At 39.7% G+C, this 23,528-nt stretch overlaps 1 protein-coding gene across 2 annotated transcripts; it reads left to right on the top strand.

Annotated features, from left to right (window-relative positions):
* Nucleotides 1-1,610: 1,610 nt before the first annotated feature.
* On the top strand, nucleotides 1,611-23,068 carry zmynd8 (zinc finger, MYND-type containing 8). 2 transcript variants are annotated; one of them, XM_079482595.1, is made up of 21 exons: nucleotides 1,611-1,714; nucleotides 5,334-5,404; nucleotides 8,996-9,147; nucleotides 9,706-9,927; nucleotides 11,370-11,438; nucleotides 13,002-13,115; nucleotides 13,483-13,575; nucleotides 13,681-13,768; nucleotides 13,859-13,914; nucleotides 14,008-14,085; nucleotides 14,188-14,303; nucleotides 14,828-15,324; nucleotides 15,685-15,822; nucleotides 16,447-16,602; nucleotides 17,179-17,724; nucleotides 18,738-19,238; nucleotides 19,343-19,536; nucleotides 19,627-19,707; nucleotides 20,845-20,923; nucleotides 21,167-21,406; nucleotides 21,610-23,068. In XM_079482595.1, exons 1-21 carry the CDS (start codon nucleotides 1,701-1,703, stop codon nucleotides 21,777-21,779), a joined length of 3,675 nt encoding a protein of 1,224 aa, XP_079338721.1. In that variant the 5' UTR covers nucleotides 1,611-1,700; the 3' UTR covers nucleotides 21,780-23,068. The 2 variants fall into 2 exon arrangements, with proteins under 2 accessions (XP_079338721.1, XP_079338722.1); XM_079482596.1 differs by lacking the exon at nucleotides 11,370-11,438.
* Nucleotides 23,069-23,528: the final 460 nt, after the last annotated feature.

Raw genomic sequence — 23,528 nt, 5'->3', positions numbered from 1 at the left:
CGGCAACAATGAAGACATGAATCATCTTGAATCGTTTAATAAACATTTGTGTTATCTAATTTTTTAATAGAGTTTTGTGGGTATGAAAACACATTATATAATCTGAAAATATTATCGTATAAGATTACTTCCACGATGTACAAAGAATCATTTTTGGCTTTGTTTACTGTAGGTTATAATTTCTAATTGACACGAGGCCGTCTGACACTGAAAAACAACGCGCGCGGAAAGGCAGACATGTTGTGGTAACAAAACCTGTCAAACCGTCTTTAATGACCATCCCAGAATGGTTACTAAACAGGCTACATAGACAAAACGTGTCTGGAATGATACAGTTTGACAGTCTCATTTGATGCTGTTACATTAGGCGTGTTTAGCTTGCTTACATTGCTGGATTAGCCGAGTGCAACCATACTTAGATAATGATCATGTTGTCTGTGTATCAAGGACGACTTCATAAACAGTTATTAGAAATAAAAATGATATATTCTGTCTGACATAGACCTGTTAAAATATGTCCACCAGACAGGTGTAATTTATGACCACTGTAGTTAGCTATTTTTGTGACGAGTAACTCATAGATCCTAACGCCATGACGTCATAGTTGTGCTTTTGTTAGAGCAAGCACTGTTTTTCTCTAAAATCTCCAACCTTAATTTGTTAAATAGTGACAAGTTGTGCTTCTACTTAACTTACCGAACAATATTTAATATAAAACCAACAGCTATGAGGTATCAAAGTACTATATCTCTTTTTAAAAGACAGATTATTCATTGTTTCAGTGTATCATACTTCATGTAGTCTACTATGTAGTGTCACGTAATGCTCAGCCTTTGTGGTTTAGTAAGTATGGATTAGGTCGTCTGAAGATAATGTCTTTAATTATAAGACAAAATCAGTTAAAGGAATGGTGTGTGTTTTGCCAGTTGAATTGCAGGAGGGTGCTTCAGAACCTGTCTGACTAGAATGGTCTAATATAAACCCCGTAAGCTTTGTAACATATTGAGTAGTTTTACTTTTTTGCAACAGGGAGCTTAGTGAGTTACTGGTTCTGGTTCAAGTTAAATATCTCAATACCCTTTGTGAATATAGTTTTTATTATGAGAATATTATAGAAAGGAAAATGATTTTTGTCTGGTAAGTAGTGAATGATTCTCAGCTAGTGAATGATTCACAAATTCCCAGAGATTAGACTGCAGACAATGTGTTTCCTTAGATATGCTTTAAAGCTGAAGGACGTGTTCTTGGCGTTCTTCACCTCTGTTGGATTTCACTTCAGGGAGAGACTCTGGGCCTCATGCATGTATTGTGACACACATTTCATCCTCTACCTTTTATATCATTCATTTTTTAATATAGTGTATAAAATGCACAGCAAGACGGCGGCTTGTAGAGTTTAGATTATTTCTGGTATGCGTTAGTCTGTACGATCGAGGCCTAGCTCCATTTTCAGTCCACAATCCAGCCACAGCCTGCCTGAGCTGAACAAAAGACGTTTACTCAGGAAACGTTTCAACCAATCAGAAGCTGCCTTCCATTCTGGTTCTGAGCCCCGGCCAATCATTGCACTGCTTTTATAGCTTTTATCAGAATGTTGGCTTGGCTGGCTTGGAGAGCTGAGAGTGCTCTGTCTGTATAGAGAGGGAGGGCTGAGGGCAGTCCTCCATGTTTTAATAAGCATTGACACTGTGTTTTAAGCCATGCATCCACAGAGGTAAGCCTGCTTTTTCATTGCTTCTTTGCTTTTTGCACTTCCTGTTAATGTTGAACATTTATATTATGTCATGCAGAAATGTATTGGATTAGAGAAGGTGGTAAACCTGTCCCCACACTGTAGATCTGGATCCTGACAGGCACAGAGCTGGGAAATCACACTTACTCTTGTTCAGTTTGTCTTTCAGGATCACATGGCTGACCTGTGCTTACACAATGTCCGAAATGGCTTCTCTGTCTCTCTCTGGTTAGAGGTAAAGAAAGAGCACAGTCGTGTCAGGTTGTGTCACAGGCCGGGCCTCTCAAAATGGAAGGCCCAGAGGAGCAGACAGTTTGTAAGAGGAAGCTCGCGTGCAGATTGAGAGAGTTTGAGATGCAGCTCATGTTTCATTTTTAAAGAATACTTTTCAATGGCCGAACATACTGACTGTCCAGTTTGCTAAGGATTTAGGCCTGATTCACAACAGCACACAGAAACGTCTGCTGACAGATTTATTGGAGGTGCAGAAAGAAGTTCCCGACTTTAAACAGATATTGTAAATTAGGTTTATCTTTCATAGTAAATATAGGCTTCTGTTTGTATACATAGGTTGTAAAGACAGGAACTCATTTTATCAAAACTCAGTTTTGGTATGAGTTGGCCATTTCCGGTTTCAGCTTTGGAACCACAAAGGCTGTTACTTAAAAATGTTTGCCTGTTTAATGTATATTTATAGCAAGGATTGCCTATATTATTTTGGCCGGTACTTGAATTAATATAGTAGAAGTCTGAGGTCAGACCACAGGACTGTAGACTACTGTTTCTGACGAAACCAAAATGTTAATCCAAGGTGTTAATTTGGGTTTTTAACCTTAGCTTCCAGTATTTCTTAATTTGTGTTTGACACAAATCAAACATGTTATCTTGGCTAAACTGTCTTGAGCCTCATTGTTTGTTTACATAAGGCTGCTTAACAGTATGATTTTACTTCTGATTTACTGACATTTAAAGGGACTGTTCACCCAAAAATAAACATTCTGTCGACCCTCATGTCGAAGCATACAACTCTTTCTTCTGTGGAGAACGAAGTAGATATTAATGTCTCTGGTTATGTGTCCACACATCTGAAGTCAATGGTGGGCAATGTTGTTAGGTTACCAACATTCTTCCAAATATCTTCTTTGTGTTCTGCAGAGGAAAACCATACATGTTCAAATAATGACTGAATTGATGTTTCTCAGTGAACTGTCCCTTTATTCTTGATCTAGTCAAGCTTATATGAAGAGAGATAAAGAACAGGAAAACATTAGACATTCATCATCATCACCCATAATACTTTTAGTTACAGTAGCAGAAAATGACATGTTGTTATTACTACAGCATGTCTGTGTAAATTGAAAAAAACATTTGTTGATGCATGAGGTCCCTTTTGGCAGGCGGCTGACGGCTAAATGGGATCGCATGCGGAGTATTCCCAAGATCAGCAATTTACTCCGACTCCAATTACATTTTCCAGCCTTTTCTTTGTCTCCTGGTGCTTATAAGACCTTTACTGCATTCCTGCAAGTCACTCATTTGTCAAAGCTCTCTTAGATTCTTACTTAACACGACAGGGAGGGAACACGATCAAAATGATCTCTACTAGCCACCAGTGCCTGAGGGGAGGAAGACGAAAAAAGCCACCCGACATGTTTGTCCGAAATCCGGTGCTTATTCACATATAGGAGCCGGGTAGTTTTCCAGTAGAAGGGATATATATGAGGGATTTCTGAGCATTTTCCTGGTGCATGGCAGAGCAGCCCTCCCTGCATTGCAGCAGAGAGAGGGAAGCGGAGAGAACCACACAGCCCCAGCTGCCCAATCACGCGCCTCCGTGTGGCTCTCAAACCAATCGGCAGTACACAGCCGAGGTTAAAGATTGACAATCGCTCTGAGAGCAGCAGGGAGAGCAAGGCCCTTCTGGAAAATTCTGCACCCATCTTTGTCTCATCCCTCACTGCCTTTATATCTGAAAAAAAGATTTAAAAGAAGAATCTGTACTGTGCCTGTAAAGAAGAAGGTATGCTGTTGTTATGCTGTGTCAGTTTTTATGTGGAGAATCATACAGTGTTGACGTGATTGTGCGGAAGATTATATATTGAGGTTGTGTGTGCTATGTATGGTTGTATTTTGCTGTTTTTGACAGATGCTTTTGGGTTATTGATTATGTCAGTGGAGCTGGATGCTGCTGTGTGGGGAGTGGATGGTGCATGTAGGTTGGACGTGAGGAGGCCAACATGGCAAATGCTCAGTCTGTACAGATGTTTGCCTTGTGCATGCTGTCACACACCCCCTCCCCACCTATCTTTGAAGGTTGGGGGTGGACGACAGAGAAAAACCTGATGGGAAATGCAAAGATATTTCTGGTTTATCAGGGATTTCATTTTCAGGCTTTATGAGGAAAGGTGTGTTTGGCTGAAAGAAAATTCACAAGAATGGTGTCAGTAATGTTGTGATTTTCTCTGTGGTCAGGTTGACTGGTGGACGATAAGCTCTGTTCTTTGGTGAGGTGTGCAATGGCGGGCATGTTTGTGTGGTAGTGGCCCGGGCATCAGGAACGAGAAATGCTGCTTCTCTCTGCTGACTACTGGATGGTATTTAAGAATCATTTTCAAAAATGATTCCTGCAGAATGAGTGCATTACGAAATGTTGAATGGCATAGTAGGTCCCAAACCTATATAAGGAATAAACATTTTTGGGAGGTTTAACACTGCTTTTCAGCACAAACTGACAATGGCAGGCTAACAAAATCTGAACAGTTATGGGTCATCAGTGTTTTTAGTGTTTGTAGGAATTTGAAACAGGACAGTTTTGTCTTTGCTGCCTCTGCCAGTGTTATGTTGCCAGGTTTGTTGCCAGGTTTGTTTTTCATTTGAGGATAGACAGGCACGTTGTATAGTTTATTTCCAGAAAGGAACTTTGAAATATTTTTGTGTCAGGAGATACATTGCATTTTCATTAAATGTCGGTTTAGAATAAATAGTCATCTGAAATTTTGAAGTTTGGAATAACTGTTGTATCTTAAGAGTAACAATCATCGGTCCAGTGTATGGAATTTAGCAGCATCTAGTTTTGAGGTTGTGAATTGCAACCAATGCCTCACTCCACCCTTCATATTCAAAGCAGTACGGTGGCTGAAAAAGGATGAAGACACCTCTGAAGACATATTTATATGTCATATTATATTGCATTTATTTCAATAGGTCCCCCGAAACTGGACTTTTAATGTGTCAAATGTGATGTGTTTTAGTCATTATTAAAAAAGGCCACAAGGATATAAGTCGATTTGTAGTGTCTATTGTTTTTATAGATATGACATCCTAGTGCTCTTTCAGTGTGTGAAATGGCCATCTATTGCATTCAATGCTGAAATAACCACCAGATTATTTAAAATAGTAAATAAGTGCATTTTTACCTTTGTAAACAGTAGGTTAGCAGAACATAGAGTTTTCATTTATTCATTTGTTGAATTAAATGTTCATTAACTGATTCAATCCTCAAATAAATTTTCACTTGAAATAATTACATCAGAGATACAGGTGACTGTTTCACACCATTAAATCCATTTAAGTACATTCAGCATTGATTTCTTGTTTGCAGTTTGGCTGAAGGAGAAGTGAAGGCGGAGTCAGATGCAATTGAAGGGATGGAAATCGCAACACGATCCAAGGGTGAGATTCCTAAATTCTGTGACATAAGTCAATTTGATTGATGTATTGCCAGGGCTAAGGAGTAACATACTTAGTTACGTATTTAGAACACAACATTTGAGAAACTGTATTTCATTACAGTTACTTTTTAAGTGGGTGGTAATCAAACTACAGTTACATCTGAAAAGTATTTTTAAAGACCAAATTTTAAGGTAATTTATTATATTTACACAATAATATTCTCATAGTTTCACTAGTTTTGTTTTTGTTATTGTGGTTTTGTTTTTGTATTCTGAGTTCATTGCCTGTGTTCATTATTAGTTTATTAGTCCCACACCTTTTTCTATTCAGCCTAATTATGTTCCCCTCTGTATTTAAGCCTTGTCTGTTCCTTTGTACATTGTGTTACATTTGGTTATGTTCAGAATGCTTCATTACAGTCAAATCCTGTTACAGATGTTTAAAGTGGTAGTTTCCTTTCTTTTTTATATATATTTTTACGTCTATTTGCCTGCTCCCGGATGGCTTTCCGTTTACTGGAGGACCACACCAGGGACATTTTAGATCTGACTTCCCTCACTGCTCGCTTCCCTGACAGCCTGAGAGAGTGGTGTAAGGCACGCCTACCAGCGAACGGTCCCTGCGAGGAATACACCGTTTTAATGGAGTGGGTGCCGGAGAGTAAATTACTATTTTTTTCGGTTTGCCCCGCTGAGGACATCTCTGGCCCCAGAGACCAACCAGACATTACCCTGCTGCACAGAGCATCTGCCAGAGAACACCAGAGATGGAGAGCCTGTGCCCACCATGACACAAGCGCCAGCACGCAACTGAGCCCATCATCGCCCAGGAGCCTGAGCCTGAAGACAGGTCTGACCAGGTGTGTAAGCCGGCTATGCCATGACTCCTTGTGGGAGTCTTGGGGGAGATCAATGGCTTTGAGGGAAGTCCGCTTTCGAGTCCCCGCAGGTCCCGTCCAGCCCTTCCGAGTCCCCGCTGTTCCCGTCCAGCCCTTCCGAGTCCCCGCTGGTCCCGTCCAGCCCTTACGAGTCCCCGCTGGTCCCGTCCAGCCCTCCCAGTCCCCGCTGGTCCCGTCCAGCCCTTCCGAGTCCCCGCTGGTCCCGTCCAGCTCTTCCCCGCTGGTCCCGTCCAGCTCTTTCGAGTCACCGCTGGTCCCGTCCAGCTCTTCCGAGTCACCGCTGGTCCCGTCCAGCTCTTCCGAGTCACCGCTGGTCCCGTCCAGCTCTTCCGAGTCACAGCTGGTCCCGTCCAGCTCTTCCGAGTCACCGCTGGTCCCGTCCAGCTCTTCCGAGTCACCGCTGATCCCGTCCAGCTCTTCCGAGTCACCGCTGGTCCCGTCCAGCTCTTCCGAGTCACCGCTGGTCCCGTCCAGCTCTTCCGAGTCACCGCTGGTCCCGTCCAGCTCTTCCGAGTCACCGCTGGTCCCGTCCAGCTCTTCATCAGCCAGCGCCTCCTCTTCAGCCTCCAAGAAGGTCTCACCGAGCCTCCCTCTCCCGGCTCCTTTGTTGTCGTCAGCCAATCTGTCTTCCCTGGGTGTGCTTGCATCCGGAGACCCCACAGCTCACCCCCTGCACACCAACGCCATTGGGTTGCATTAGCTTCTTGATCTCCAGCCGCCAGCTACCTCAGGGGTTGAGTATCCCATGTCTCCGCCTCCAGCCTCCGAGACCCGGACTCCACCTCGGCCCTCTGACAGACCGGCTACACCTTGGCTCCTGCCTCCTTCCTGCCTCCACCGTGGCCCGCTTCACCAGGCACCCTCATCCCTATGGCCCCACCTTGGTCAGTTGTCGACCATTTGCCGCCTCAGGACTCCAAACCTCCGGCTACGCCTCGTCACTCTTTCCCTATGGCTCTGTCAGGCTCTTCCTTCCCTCGGTTGCTCTGGCTCCACCCTGGTCTTCCGGATCCCCACGGTCCTGGTGAGTCCCTTATAGACTGTCATCTTGGCTGGTCTCTGGACCATCAACAGGCTCCGGGCCCTCCCCTGGCTCCTCCCCCCGTCCTGACCACCCTGGCACCACTGACTGCTACCTATCCTTTTTACCTGCCCCTTGCCATGCCCTTCGTCTCCCTCCTGAGCCCTCACCCTTCTCTGTTGGACCTTGTCGGCACGAGGACACGCCGCTCTGGAGTAGGTTGTATTGTCACAATTTAAGTCCATTTTGGTTTTATGTTGTGGTTTTGTCTTCTGTGTTCTTTATTAGTTAATTGGTCCCACAACTATTTCTGTTCAGCCTAATTATGTTCCCCTCTGTATTTGAGCCTTGTCTGTTCGTTAGTTCATTCTCTGCCTTTGATTGTGTGAAAATTGTGAATTGATGCACCCATACTTTTGACCTTCTTTCAGTCTGTAGTTTCGTAATTCACTCCAGTCCGGTGTCGTTTCAAAATTGAACTCCCCGTGAGATTATGACTCCCCTGTTTTCCCTACGAAGGTTAGGGTTAGGATTAGATGTGGGGTTGGGCTTTAGAGATAGGGACCAACCACAAAGCAGCATCCTAAGTGAATGAACCAATCAGAAATAGGGGAGTCAAAAATCTCACAGGGAGTCGAAATCCGGTAAAACACTCGCTGTGTGAGCGCTTTGACGTGACACGCCACAAACCCCTGTTTTGGGAGACGCGTGTGGAGTCACCAGAGACTTGCAGTACAAAGGCAAGTGCGAAAATAAACAAACCTGAAGACAGAGAGCAACACACTAAAAGTGTGCATTTAATAGAGAGTGAAGAGCGATGAAGCCCTACAGTACAGACCCCATGAACACCAGTTTATATCACCAGTCACACATGTTTGTGCATATATTCATACATCATTGTTATACATGTTGTCTATCTTCGTATTGTATACATATGATATAGATAAATATAAATAAATAATAGATCTCATTATCAAAACTTAATTTGATATCTTTAGTACATTTTCATAACCTGCCTACATTATAACTATGGTGAGCATTCAAATGAACCATAATAAAATAAATGAATCTAAGCTAAATTTGGTATAAGATATAGAATTTTAATGAAGATTGTGAACGTGAAATAAATCGTTACACTGAAATAAAATGACTCATTCCATGAATTAGATTTTTGGTCATTCCGCCCGCCCCTGCAGCCAAATCCCACTACAAATATAAACTGTAACAGGCAATTCATGTAAACAGCAATCAGTGTTGTCTGACTTATACCCCTTGGCGAATTTAATTTAGTACTGTCCTGAATATACTACTTCACATAATAGAAGTTTACATATACTCCACAAGACAAACTGGCAAAATTTATACGACCGCTCAACTTCTAAATCATTTTGATATGTTTACAGTTGGGAATTGGTTTAGAACACAAATTTTTTTTCTTATTTATCTACTTGCTCACTAATTGAATTAAAAAACGTATTTATGTTAGAGTTGCCACACACACACACACACACACACACACACACACACACACACACACACACACACACACACACACACACACACACACACACATAAAACACACAAACACACACAAACATACATATATTTAAATACAAATTAATAATGTCTTTGCTCTGTGTTTATGTGTTTTATTTGTGGTATTATTTTGCAGTCTCTGATCAAGGGTCAGTAGAACGGACTGCCTCGAAGCGCAAGGTTTCCAGCCCTCCTCACTCCTCTAATGGACACTCCCCATCCGAATCTTCCTCTTGTCCTGCCAAGAAGAAAAAGAAACCTGGAGCCGTCAATAACAGCAAAGATCAGGTGCAACTTTCTCTCCCCATACAAACCCATGTTCCTTTCCAGCAAGCCTCACTTACACTTCATTCATTCACTAACAGTGTGTCTGTTCTTGTCTTTTGGGTGGCTTCTACATAGTGGTACGTTGCTAGATTTAATGGTAATTTTCATTACCTTCATCAACCAATATAGATCCACTAAGGCCATTTTTTGTCAAGATCAGATGCATGGTGGCGCTAGTGTTATTTTAAGGTTATTTTCGGAAAAGAGATCATTCAACATGGTCAATATGAAAAACTTGTTTATTGGAGTTCGGAATCGTAAGCCAAAACGAATGCCAGACAGACAGACAATGGTTCATGTTAATGTAGACAAGATGATTTGTTAGACCCGTCTGCATCCTGTTTTCACCTCTGTCAAGGCAGTTTCAGACGGAAGTGTCACTAATTCAACGTTCACCTGTCTGCGTCTTTCCATGCCACTTCCTGTATGATAACCTTTGTGCCAGCTTGTTTTGTCCTGTTAACTTTAATACCTGTGTTTTGAAAACCCGACCCTCTGTTTCTCTCGCCCGCATTCTAGTCAGAACTAAGACATGGTCCCTTTTACTATGCGAAGCAGCCCGCACTCACCACAGACCCTGTTGATGTTGTACCGCAGGACGGGCGGAATGACTTCTACTGCTGGGTGTGCCACCGCGAGGGCCAGGTGCTCTGCTGTGAGCTCTGCCCACGTGTCTACCACGCTAAGTGCCTCAAACTGGCCGCAGAGCCTGAAGGAGACTGGTTCTGTCCTGAATGTGAGGTACTTATGACATGACAAGACAGCAAAAAAAATAAATAATCATCTTTGTTTTTTAGGGCCAGATTTACAAACAGCTTGCGGCAGCGCAAACACCTTTTTTGGCATAGAAAATTACTGTTTTAAACTTTTTACTAAAGACACGCAGTGAAAATTAGCGCTGAAAATGTGTGGAACAAAGGTGTTTTTGCAACTGACCTTTTTGCATGTGCATTCGTTTCTTCTTCAGACGCAAACTTTATGGGAGGAGAATATTTACTGTAAATGAATCATGCAACAGGATTTACTAAAGCTGTGTCTGAAACTGCTGCCTATCTCCTATATAGTGCACTATATTGGGTGTCCGCCATTTTGTAGTGGTGTCCGAAACCTGAATGAACTACTTCATTCCCTACATTCGTTCACTTTGTTTACCCACAATGCACTCTGAGCGTACACATCCGATGTACACTCGCTCATTCTCTATTTTCCATGATAAAACATGAGATGATCGGAATCAGATGGAGGACACTGACCGTTAATGCCACGAATGTGTGATTATACACACAGGTTTGTTCTTGTCAGTTGTTTTTTACTTGTCAAGGATTTGCAGATTAAATGAATGAGATAAACAGTGGTGTTTTATTTTAAATATTTAGAATAATTGTATTAAACGTGATAAATCAGCATAAGCATTCTCTTTATTTTAGACTAATAGGATACCATAAACGTTACAACTTATTATGTGCTGCTTTTGGTATATTGCGTTGGTCAGTATGGGAATGAGATATTGTGCCTTGTTAGTAAATCACATGCAGAAATGTCCACTCCCAACTGCGCCTTTTTAAATTGTTATATTAATTATATTTTCCACTGTTTAGTAAATCTGGCCCTAATATTTTTTTTTGTATATTGAATGCATGTGAAAAGGAAATGCTTTTCTGTCAGGAAAATCCATGTTTTGTAAAAACTATATTTATATAACTATGTTACAATAGTTTAAAGTTAAATGTTAAGGAAACATCCATATGAATACGTTGTAACTGAATGTTTAATATTTTTGAAGTCATTTGGCAATCAAAACATCCATGGAAACAGACAAATCAACACAGTAAATTAAAATATGGTGGCACGTTGATAACGTCGAATCTCATTGGTTCCTGTATATCTGCGACAAAACGCAAATGAACACTGTAGGTGGTGAAAAATGTGAGAGAAGAAGAACCACCAACCACCCAATGGCCAAGTGGCGTTCTGTCTTTCCAGCGCACTGGGTTACTATTGTAACATTATTTTAACATTGCGTAATTTCATCTTACTTCAAAAGATAAATGGGAAACCTTGTTGAATGCTTTTATTTGTATTTGATTATTATACGTGATAATAATCATGCAATTTGGATACATGTTTGATTTTCCTGCTTTACTCTAAACTATATTTACTCATCCGATTCTCATGTCACTTAGAGTCTCGCGCCGGCCGTTTATACGCGGATCTCACGGTCACAAACTCGTCAGTCTTGGTCATTGCCAGAGGTAAGAGACCAGTAGCATTTAGGTGGCTGCCCCTGCAACTCACTGCTAAACGTATCTTTTTTAGTCTAGACCATGAAATTTTAATTAGAGTAATAAGTATTACTAACCAGAGGCCAGGACCACTCCACAGAGATAAATAGACCCATCTTAGCCTCTCTAGTGGCAGCTTTACATAATCATGCCATAGTTTCCAATGTAAGTTACACTTAAATAGAATAATATTACAATAACCAGAGGTTGAGGCTTACCCTATTTAGACAACATTTTTTGTTAACATTTATTTTTTAGTTGTTCTAACTATAGTTAGTTGTTTCAGTTTTTCGAAATTCACATTATTAGCCTCCACGCTCTAAGTACACTTAACTAATGCCAAGTTGTTAGCCGGATCTCAAAAATTCTCAGCTGGTGTGTCTTGCCACCTAGACAGGATTCTAGTCCATCACTAACCTGAACGGGGATTTGCGGTAACAAGGATGTAACTGATGTTCTTATACCGAAATCATAATATAAGAACGTGATTAAAGGTTCAGAATAATGCAGAACGAATACTCAAAGATTAGTCTACGACTCTTAGATGCATACTTGATAGTAGAAAAAGGCTAAAGGCACAGAGAACACTATGGGGTTCATCTTAGTAAAAAGCCCCCTGAACATTTTGCCAGCTTTCCTTGAATACCCAGACCAAAATACCCTTCCTCCACACAACATCAATTTACATCGTAAAATTGGAACTGATCAGGCCACACATGGGCATTAACATGAAACACACCATCAACAGTGAGCAGAATATCTTTAAACCCTCAAACCTATGATATGATCTGCTCTGCTGCTGTGGAAATTGGACCATTGTTCCAGACATTTCAAATGAAACAAAATATGCATATGAACATTCTTTGTTTATAAAAGATATGGTATTTGTCAAATCCAGTTCATGGGTGAGCTTCGAAGTGCTCCGTGTAGAGATGGAGAGAAAGACGAGAGGGGGAGAAGAGAACAGATGTAAAGGTGTGAGTTGGTAATCATCATTCATTGTTGTATGCCGTCTGAGATGGAGATGCAAACCCTGTGGGGAGTTCATTGTATTGGATAAAGTTCTGTGTTTCTCAGGATGGGGTGCCCTTTTGGTGTGGACACCTTGGCACCAGCCTTTCAACACAACACATTGAGAACTAGTGAGATTCAACGTATGTGCCGCCACAATTTTATTTACTGCATCGATCTATCGGTTTTCAAAGATAATCTCAAAATAGGAATAATTTTCTCTCATACAGACTACCTAAACCAGCTAAACAGCCATTTGAGGCTCTTAGTGTATGTAAATAACCTCTGTTTTGATTGGGTACGAGAAACTACAAACATTTACAACACAAATAAAAACTGAAAAAATATTGATATATAACACAGGTCGACAAAAATCTCTTGTTTGCAAGTTGCTAAATGAATAAATGTAAATGTGATGTTTATCAGCATAAAACATCAAACTCTTATTTCAAAACAAAATGAAAAAGTCTATTTGTTTTTATGTACTCATATACATCTTTAGGATTCTCTCTATTCTTTCAGAAAATAACAGTTGCCGAATGCATAGAGACTCAGAGTAAAGCGATGACGATGCTCACACTGGAGCAGCTGTCCTTCCTGCTGAAGTTTGCTCTGCAGAAGATGAAACAGCCAGGTGTAAGTATCATGTCTCCCCTTCAGCAAACACAGTATAAAGACTTGTCATCTCCACTTTGTGGCAGTGTAATTCTAATGACATTATATTTATAAAAAACACCCAAGGAATGATGAAAAAGTGTCTTTTATCTGCTTTATAATCGTTGTAGACATGGACATATTCTACAAACATTGAAAAGCTTCCTTAACTTCTCAATGGTGCTATTGGGCCCATCCCTCTCCTCTTAGTGCATTACTGGACAGAAAATGTCAAACTTCGTAGTTAGTGGAGATGTGGAAAGTGAGGCATTAACAGTTATGCAAAGACACCTTTAGAGATTTGTTAATGCTAAAGGATATTTTCTCTCTCTGTGTTTGTTCTGTTTAGACGGAGCCCTTTCAGAAGCCAGTGTCACTGGATCAGCATCCAGATTATGCAGAGTATATATTTAATCCTATGGATCTCTGCACTTTAGAAAAGGTGAGCGAAGCATATGATGCCTAAAATTTTTAATTTGTAAATTATAGAAATTTAAAGTGTATGGCATTTTATAAAGCATTTCATAAGTGTTCTGTTACTATTCAGAACATTAAAAAGAAAATGTATGGCTCCACCGAGGCGTTCCTGGCTGATGTGAAGTGGATTTTGCACAACTGCATTATTTATAACGGAGGTTGGTTGTACAATAAATTGTTCCAATTTTAATAGATTTGTTTTTCTGAGTTTTTGTTTTGTTAAATATGTGCTGTTTTTGTTCTCCTAGGCAACCATAAACTTACAGCTACAGCAAAAGTTATTGTAAAAATCTGTGAACACGAAGTACGTACTGTACGGTATAATATTAAATCACACAGTGAACATAAAGTGACACAAAATGTAGTGCCAGTTGGTTTAACACCAGTTTTCTAACAGATGAATGAGATCGAAGTCTGTCCGGAGTGCTATCTCTCCGCGTGCCAGAAAAGAGACAACTGGTTTTGTGAACCATGTGTGAGTGTCTTCACAAAAACGATGGGGCATTTCTACATTCCTTCTTCACATAGTAACAAGTGTGAGTTAACCCTCTGTTCATGAAAAATTTGTGTGCATCAGAGCAACCCCCACCCTCTGGTATGGGCCAAGCTGAAGGGGTTTCCGTTTTGGCCTGCTAAAGCTCTTCGAGACAAAGATGGGCAAGTGGATGCTCGATTCTTCGGGCAGCATGACAGGTGAGAAATGGCTAAGTGACAACATGTATGAACTTTTGTGTCTTGTATTTCTTTCTCTAATATTTATTTTCATTATTCGCAGAGCACATATTGTTAGAATATTTATACTGCTCGTTTTTTCATGAAGTGGATGAGAATGGCGTTGGATGAGGCAAAATTATGCAAAAATAAAATTACATAAATAACACCATAAGTATAGTAATACAGTATTGTATATGTTTTATTCCAAGGCTTCTGAAACCATAAGACTATTTGTATATTTATTATTATTTATCTTTTAAAAAGAATAATATAATGAAGATCATATTTTCATATATCCATATTATATTAATATATTTAATATAAATATATTATTGCATTTATATATTTAATATAGATGTATTTATTATAGATTATATTATTTATTTAATATTATGATTTTATCAATATTTTCCTTTTGTTCACTGTAAGTTTTAAGAAATACAGAATCATGAATCATCGGTTCTATTTTGTATTTATTTTTACTTGTTTGTTTATTTTTTCAGGGCCTGGGTTCCTATTAACAACTGCTACCTCATGTCTAAAGAAATCCCGTTCTCTGTCAAAAAGACCAAGAGCATCTTCAACAGTGCCATGCAAGAGATGGAAGTGTATGTCGAAAACATCCGCAAAAAGTTTGCTGTCTTTAATTATGCTGCGTTCCGCACGCCTTACACACCGGACAACCAGTTCCAGATGCTTTTGGACCCAGAAAACCCTGGTGCGGGCTGCGTCAAACCTGAGAAACAAGAAAAGATCAAGTTTAGCTTTGATTTAACAGCATCTCCTAAATTGCTCGTGGGCAAGAGCATGGTGTCCAGTGGGACTGTAGGGAGCGGGACTGGAAGGCGAATCTCATTAACGGATATGCCTCGTTCACCAATGAGCACTAATTCCTCTGCTCATACAGGATCTGATGGAGAGCAAGAGACTGCAGAAAAAAGCCATGCTAAAGCTGCTTTGCCCCATTACAGCACAGGGGAGGAGTCAATGGATTGTACTGGTATATAAAACACAGTTTGATGATACAGTTTCACCCAAAAAACATCTGTCATCATTTATTCACCCTCTTGTAATTTTAAACCTCCATGACTTTCTTTCTTCCGAACACAAAAAGAAATATTTTGAAGAATGTTGTTAACTGGCCCCCATTCAATTGCATCCGATGATTGGTTTTGTGTCCATACAATAGAAGTGAATGGGGACCAGTGCTGTTCGGTTACCAACTTTCTTCAAAATATCTACATTTGTGTTCTGTGGAAGAAAGAAAGTCATACAGGTTTGAAATGACTAGAGGGTGAGTAAATGATGATCTGCCAAAATGTGAATGTGTAGTTTATACGCAAATTTGTTTCTCTTACAGCATCACCCGCTCCTCCTAAAGCAGGTCTTACTGGCAGCAGCTTAGAAAGCCCTAAACCATTCCACTCTCCAGCTCCAAGCACCCCTGTTAAACAGGAGAAGACCCCCACCACCGGCAGCATCCTTAACCTCAACCTTGGTAGATATTCATCACCTCTCCATTTTGTCACTCAGGTTTGATCTCATAGATCTTAAAAGTAACCATGCAATAAAAACAAAATTCTAATTTTATGAAATATTGCAATGTTTGTCATAAATGATTTGTCCATACAGGTCATTATTTTTTTAAAGTCATTTACATCATAATCTTTCATCAAAAATATTAACTTCCCCTTCTCTGTGTGACGTATCTCTCGGCCTGGGGGTGGGAGTAAACTGACTGTCCAGTGGCCCAGGCTTCTAACACGAAGGACAAAATCAAGCCTCTCCCTACATTTTTCCTTATTCCGGAAGGTGTTTTATCAAATACACTCAAAAGTGTAAAAGTTATTGCTTTGCAGCACCATTAAAAATATTTATCTATTTGTTTAAGCAACCCGTCGTAGCAGCATTGGCTCAACCAGTGGCACAGGTTTGCGGTGCTCTCTTTGCTGGACAAATCTGAGAAACAATAATGTGATGTTGGTGGCACTTGATGAGACCTTTTATAAAAAATACGTAGATACACTTAACAACTGATCTTCAGCTGATTGGGAACTCCACCGTCATTTATGAGGCTGTACACATATACACTCTTGGCTGAGATGCTTGTGTTCTTTGTTAGATCGCAGTAAAGCAGAGATGGACCTGAAGGAGCTGAGTGAAAGCGTTCAGCAGCAGAACCAGCAGCAGCCCTCTCTCACCTCCCCTAAGAGACAGATCAGAAGTCGCTTCCAGCTCAACCTGGACAAGACCATAGAGAGCTGCAAAGCACAGCTAGGTAAGGTTCAGATTCAAATTTGACAGGGTTATTGGGAACCAGAGCCACCTGAAAGACTTGAGGTCATCATATTGTCATTGAATACACTTTCTTAATGTCTTTTAATCCACTATATTGATTTAAATATAATGCAACAATTACAATTCCCTTTTTTTATTTCTACTATTAATTCACACGAATGCATCACTAAAACGTTGACTTGAGAGCGCATCTTTACTGCAGACGTGCTCAAAGCATTGTTATAGCTTTATTCACACATAACATCAGTACAAAACTTTTACGGCATTGTTAAAACTCTTTACGCTGGCAAATTGCCGGAGTCATTTGACCTCTAAACATAAAACGCTACTTTACGGCATTTTTATGGCAAGAGATGTATGTGTAAGGTGCCTAATGTTCCTTGGTTTTCCTGTTTTCACTTACCAATGAGATAGATAAAATACTTTTTTAAATAAAATACTTTTTTAAGTAAAATACTTCTACATTATTTACAGGCCTCTTCATTTACAAACAAATACTTATTGATTGATTCTGAATTACATTTTCATTTACTAGCCTGTTTCTTTTGTCTCACAGGTATAGATGAAATATCAGAGGATGTTTATAAAGGTGCAGAGCACAGCGACTCTGAGGAGTCCGACAAGTCTGACTCCAGCGACAGTGAATACGCCAGCGACGATGAACAGAAATCCAAGACCAAGCTAGAAAATAAAAACGCGGCTGATGGGAAAAACGTGAAAGAGTCCCTTAAAAAAAAGACGAAACCCTCAGCAGCGGACGGTGAGGACAAAGACAACAGCACAGAGTCTACCACAACAACCAACGTGGCAACCAAAGGAGAACCCACCCAGACGACAAACCCTGTCGTCCCTACAGCTAAAGCAGAATCAGAGAAAGAACCTTCAGAGAAGATAAAAGTGGCTGCTTCGCCTGAGTCTAGAGAGAAACCCAAGACGTTGGAGGAGGATGGGCCACCTGTGGATGTGGACATGGATTCAGATTCAGAGAGAGAGCTGGTCATTGATCTGGGGGAAGAGCAGGCGGGGAAAGAGAGGAAGAGGACCAGGAGAGATTCAACTGCTGTCACCGCACTCAAAGAGCCTGCAGGCTCAAAAGCTGAAGGTGAGACTGCCTTTAGTTACCAGGGTCAATAAAGAACTTTGCCTTATTAAATAGATTTTCATGAGCATTTTTAACTAATTAAGGCATGTATTAAAAACACATCTATGTGAATACGTGAAAACAAATCGATATTGAATTGATATTGTTACATCAGTTTCTTAACCTGCAAAAATATTAAAGTTAGATAACAAACAGGAATTTATTCAAATAGAGCTTTTCCCATTCTAAGTTTGGTGACTTGGTGGAACGTTTTGGCGCTACCATCCACATTGGTTATGCCACCGAGCTTAATGATTTGATTGTGGAAATAATTTTTTTTTAAATATTGGACTGCACGGATACATCATCTCTAATCATCTCTGCAACACTAAAGAAAACCATGAAATAAAACAGGAAAATGTGTTTCACACAAAGGCGACAAAAAATTGTACGTAAGGGATAAATAAGGCCTATTACAATATTAATTTGAAATATTTTATTACCTCATTTGTATCGAATGTAGACCTTCTGTTTACTTTGGGTTTTGAGTCACGCAGTTCAAATGAGAAGAACACGCAGCTTGGTTTAATCATTTGTAAATATAATCTCATGTATAAAGTCATAGTTATATTTCATTTATGTGTAAAATTAAACATTATGGATTTTGAGCGGTCATAACTGAACTTGGATTGTTGCGACAGGCCAATCAGAATTAAGTATTCCAGAGCGCCGTATGAGCATAAAACAATTGAGGACTGTGATGAGGAATCTGCTCAGAAAAATGAAGTATGTTTTTATAAAATCAGTAAGATTAATAAAACTGATTTATCTTAATAAATCGTGGGAATTAATTATTATTCGTGGCTACAATATATGTAACTTTTTATTTGCATGTCACGTTTTGTGCTCTATAGAATAGTTCCATTGAAACATCTTTAAAATCACGTTCACTCACATAAAAGACTACAGTCATAACATTAGATCACGTGGGCCGCTATGTTGAGTAAATATCAATCATTTTTATTTCATTTCAGGTAAATCCACTCCTATTTCCAGTGCTGTTACCCAGCCTCAGAACCCGGCAGTTTTGTCCTCCACCCCAAGCATTAAAGACCTGTCTCAGTCCCCAGTGCCGATCCCGCTGAACATATTACCCCTCACAACAGCTCCAGGCAACACCCCTCTGACCACCTCCACCCTCTCCAATGCCACCTCCAGCACCCAGAGTTCCTCACCTACCCCCACCAGTACCATAAAGAAACAACGTCCATTACTACCCAGAGAGACTGTGCCTGTGGTTCAGCAGGCCGTGGTGTGGAACCCCACCACCAAGTTTCAGACGTCCTCGCAAAAGTGGCACATGCAAAAGGTTCAAAGGCAGCAGCAGGGCCAAATGCAGCCGGCCACGCAGGCGCAGGTGTTAACGCAGGTGCAGCACAACCAACAGCCGCAGCAGCAAGCGCAGGTCTCCTCGTCCTCGTCAGGACAGCAGCCTTCTTCTAGCACCAGATATCAGACAAGACAGGCTGTTAAAGGTATGCGTGAAGATGAATAGATCAATATTTAGTAACAAGATTTATTGAAAAGATTTCAAATGTCAATGTTTCTCATGTTAACTTTGATGTGTTTGTATATCCAGCCGTGCAGCAGAAAGACTCGGCACACAGCACGTCCTCATCCGCGGTCACTCTTGTCACCACTACGCCGGCTTCTGGCACCGTGACAGCAGGAGCCACTGTTAGCTCTTCATCATCGACCTCCACACCCGGAGACTTCCAGATCCCCACCACATCTGCAGATGTAGCAGCTGACATCGCCAAGTACACTAACAAGGTGAGATATTCCTGAAAGAAATCAAATCTTGAAAACATTTGGTTCATAAATGTTGATATGCTTGACTGAGTGTTTTGAAACTCTGAACAGATCATGGATGGAATTAAAGGGACGATGTCTGAGATATATAATGATCTTTCCAAGAACACTTCAGGCAACACTATAGCTGAGGTTTGTACTCATATCATTGAAGAGTATAAAGGGCCGTTCAAATTATAACACTAACTATAACTATACTTGCGTCCATACCAGCATACAATAGCGAATATCGTTATTAACGTTATGTTCATTTTAAGCCTGCGCGGTGCAGTGTTCCCACTCATTTAAATGAAAGTACATGACTTGCATGTGATTCTGTTGTTTTCATAACCGAACGTATTTTCTTTAAAATATGACAGTAAAGCACAGCAAAGGCTGGATGCTCTCTCTGAAGGATGACGGTGCGCTCGTGTCTGGGATGTAAAGCATATATTTTCCCAGCTTGCTCAGATATACTGCATTACATATACATTTTTAGTCATTTGGCAGACGCTTTTATCCAAAGCGACTTACAAAGAGTTCAGGGAGCAATAAGCATACAAGAGCAAATATAGAATATGCCACCGTAAACACACCACTTTCCATAGTGAGGATACTTCACCCCAAAATGAAATTTCTGTCATCATTTACTCACCTTCTAGTTGTTCCAAATCTTTATACATTTCTTTGTTCTGAGGAACAGAGAGAAATATATTTGGAAGAATGATTATTACCAAACAGATCTTGCCCCCCATTGACTCCCATTGTAGGAAAAATGATTTTGTTCTGTTGAACACAAAAGAAGACATTTTGAATAATGTAGGACAGCAAACCGTTCAGGGCTTATGACTACCATTTGTATTTTTTCCTACTATGGTAGTCAATGGGTGGCAAACTCTGGTTATAAACATTCTTCCAAATATCTTTCTCTTTTTTCATCAGAACAAACAAATGTATTCAGATTTGGAACAACTCGAAGGTGAGTAAATGATGACCGAATTTTCATTTTTGGGTGAAGTATCTCTTTTATTCTGATCATCAATCGCCAAACATTAGAGATCCGCCAGAGACTGTTTTATCGTTCACTGGCTGGAAAAAATCACTCTGAAAGTGACCCAAACGATATCGTTCTCTGTGTTGTGATGAGAACCCCCTATCCTCCTAAATGAAGAACGATTTTTTTAAACCTTACTTTTTATAGTTATCGTTATAATGTGAACACCCATTAACACTATTATTTAAGCAACCTGGTCACCTGAACGGAATGGCTTACTTTCCTCTCTCTTACAGATCAAGCGGTTGCGAATTGAAATTGAAAAATTGCAGTGGCTACATCAACAAGAGTTATCTGAGATGAAGCACAATTTAGGTACTTATTTATTCATATACATTTGTTGTCTATTGCTATGATTTAGAGCTTATCATCATGACCAGACGTGTGAGTGTGTACAGGTTTCTATACATGGTGGGGACCAAATACAAATGCAGAGGTTAGGTTTAGGGATGGCATAGTGAGGGTTAGAGTTATAAAAATCATCATGTCTACTGTAGAAACTAAAAAAACAACATGCATAAACAACAAACGAAACAAACGTCTGTGTGTGATCTTAAGAGCTGACCATGGCCGAGATGAGACAGAGTCTTGAGCAGGAGCGAGAGCGAATCGTGACGGAGGTCAAGAAGCAGATGGAGGTAGAGAAACAGCAGGCTGTGGATGAAACGAAAAAGAAGCAATGGTGTGCAAACTGCAGAAAGGAGGCCATTTTCTACTGCTGCTGGAACACCAGTTACTGTGACTACCCCTGCCAACAAGCACACTGGCCTGAACACATGAAGTCATGTACACAGTCTGGTAAGATATAGTGTGGAGATTAGACACCCACGTAACTATAACCAAACTATAACTAAAACCACTATAAAATGACCCTTTTTACTACAAGAATAGTTACCTAGAGACCTACATATTAAAAATCTGCCATCATTACCCTCTGTCAATATTACTCATGCTCATATATGTTTATCCCTCTCAATGAATAATTTGACTGTGCATTCCAGCAACATCATCACAGCAAGAACAAGAAACAGAAGGTGGCGCAGATGTTACTCCCAAAGCCCCCGTGCAACCCAACAATGGACCTAACCCACCGAGAGAGACTGTAACCACTTCACCTGCTGATAACAACAAAGAATTAGATAAATCCAAGGACATTGTCACAATGTCCTAGCCTACGTGAACATACACTACACAGCACAGACTTTTGTACAGGTGTACATAGATGATTATTCACTACAAAAAAACGTTTTATTTAACAATATGTTTGTCTTGCCTGATTGTGCTTTTGTGATATACTTTTCAGTTTTTACTTCATGTCTGAATGTTTCCAGACAAAGACACACAGACCACCCAAACATTTTCCTGATCTCATTTTAAAATAAGTTAGAGGGCTTAGAAAGACCTGTTAATTTATGTTTCTTTAAAATCCTTGAAAACTTTTTTTTATTTTGCTATATTTATATACCGCCTTATTCAGGGGGTATCACCTTGTTTGTAAGATGACGATTAGAAATTCAGAATTTCTGATCTGATTAAATTTTTTTTTTTTTATGGAAAAAGAACTGTTCTGTATTTCTTGGAATATCTTATTTATGCCAGTTTTTCAAAAAAGAATATTTGGTCATATAAAACATTGGGGACGACATTATATTATGTCATTACATTGGTAAGACAAGTTTAAACACTGTTTCACAAAATATGACTTCTTCATCACAGTTTGGTAGAATTGTGTCCGTGGACACAGATTGTGGTTTGTTGTAAAACGATGTATTATCATTAATACAGTCAGCATGATCTGTTTACCTCCGTTACTGTAATATATCTTAAATGCCTAAGAGTATTTTTACTGCCTTTGGATACCTCCAGTTCACCTCATTGGTCCTGGTTATGTTTCAGTTATGTTTGTGACATGAGTCGGATCTGATGGGTTCACTTTTATTTATTAATAATCACTTTATAAATGAAATGTGGCATTAGACTAATGATAAGTGAAAAAATACACTGTCTTGTTTGTCTTACTCATTTCGAAATTACTTGGTTTCTACCAAATTCTCTGTTTTTTTTCTTGGTCTTTCAGAAGGAAACATTGTTCCTGTTTTCTGTATTTTTTTGTGGGGCAGGGGGTACCGTTTTTATCAAACAATTTCGTTTTTAATATACTGTATTACACCAAGGACACCAAAGGTCTTTGCTAGTTATAACTTTCAACGTTTATTCATTATCACGCTTTATTTTCAACGTGTGAAGAACTGCTGTACTTTGAACGGAAACATTCCTTCATTTTATGTTAATAGTGCATAAATATGTTATTCCAAACCACATACAGAAAAAGAGAGTGATTTCAAACTAAAGAACAAATTGATATTTGCATACTGTATATGAATAAAGATCTGGTGGTCTTAATTGTAATTTAATAGTTTTTGTATGGTGCAACTGTATTAAAGAACACCTGGAAAAGTTTCACATTCAAGTCCTACTTTGATGAGGAATACATGAGACCTAGTTTTTCTATTGTCTTAAATAAAGCGAACAAGTATTTTGGTAAACATTTTATTGAGATTCAAACAATTTCTAGTCTAAAGCTGAGCAGCTGAGTATATAAATTGTCTTTCAATTTTATAAGATTACTTAAATTTAAAAAAATTATCTTTTCAGGACTGGATATCACAATGATCAATCTTTCTAAATCTAGATAATGAAACTTGGGACACTTCCATTTAAAAAACATACACACTACAAACATACGGTAGTTAGAATACAATTACATGACAATTGCATTTAGAAAATTATGACCCAAAGAATATTATAATTTAAAAAAAAATGCTTGCCAGACAAGACAAGAACACACAGACAAATAACCAAAAGATTTTAGACCTAGCGGACTAGAATGAGGCTACATCATGATGATTTTAAGATCAGA

The sequence above is a fragment of the Barbatula barbatula genome (genome assembly GCF_947034865.1).
Source record: "Barbatula barbatula genome assembly, chromosome: 20".
Lineage (NCBI taxonomy): Eukaryota > Metazoa > Chordata > Actinopteri > Cypriniformes > Nemacheilidae > Barbatula > Barbatula barbatula.
Note: the sequence above shows the minus strand (reverse complement) of the source record. Positions and strands in the feature narration are given on the sequence as shown.

Coding starts and splice junctions, on each gene's coding strand:
- zmynd8 (XM_079482595.1), top strand. Junction 13,915..14,007: donor TAAAAATCTGTGAACACGAA/GTACGTACTGTA, acceptor GTTTTCTAACAG/ATGAATGAGATCGAAGTCTG. Junction 19,708..20,844: donor CAGGCAACACTATAGCTGAG/GTTTGTACTCAT, acceptor TCTCTCTTACAG/ATCAAGCGGTTGCGAATTGA.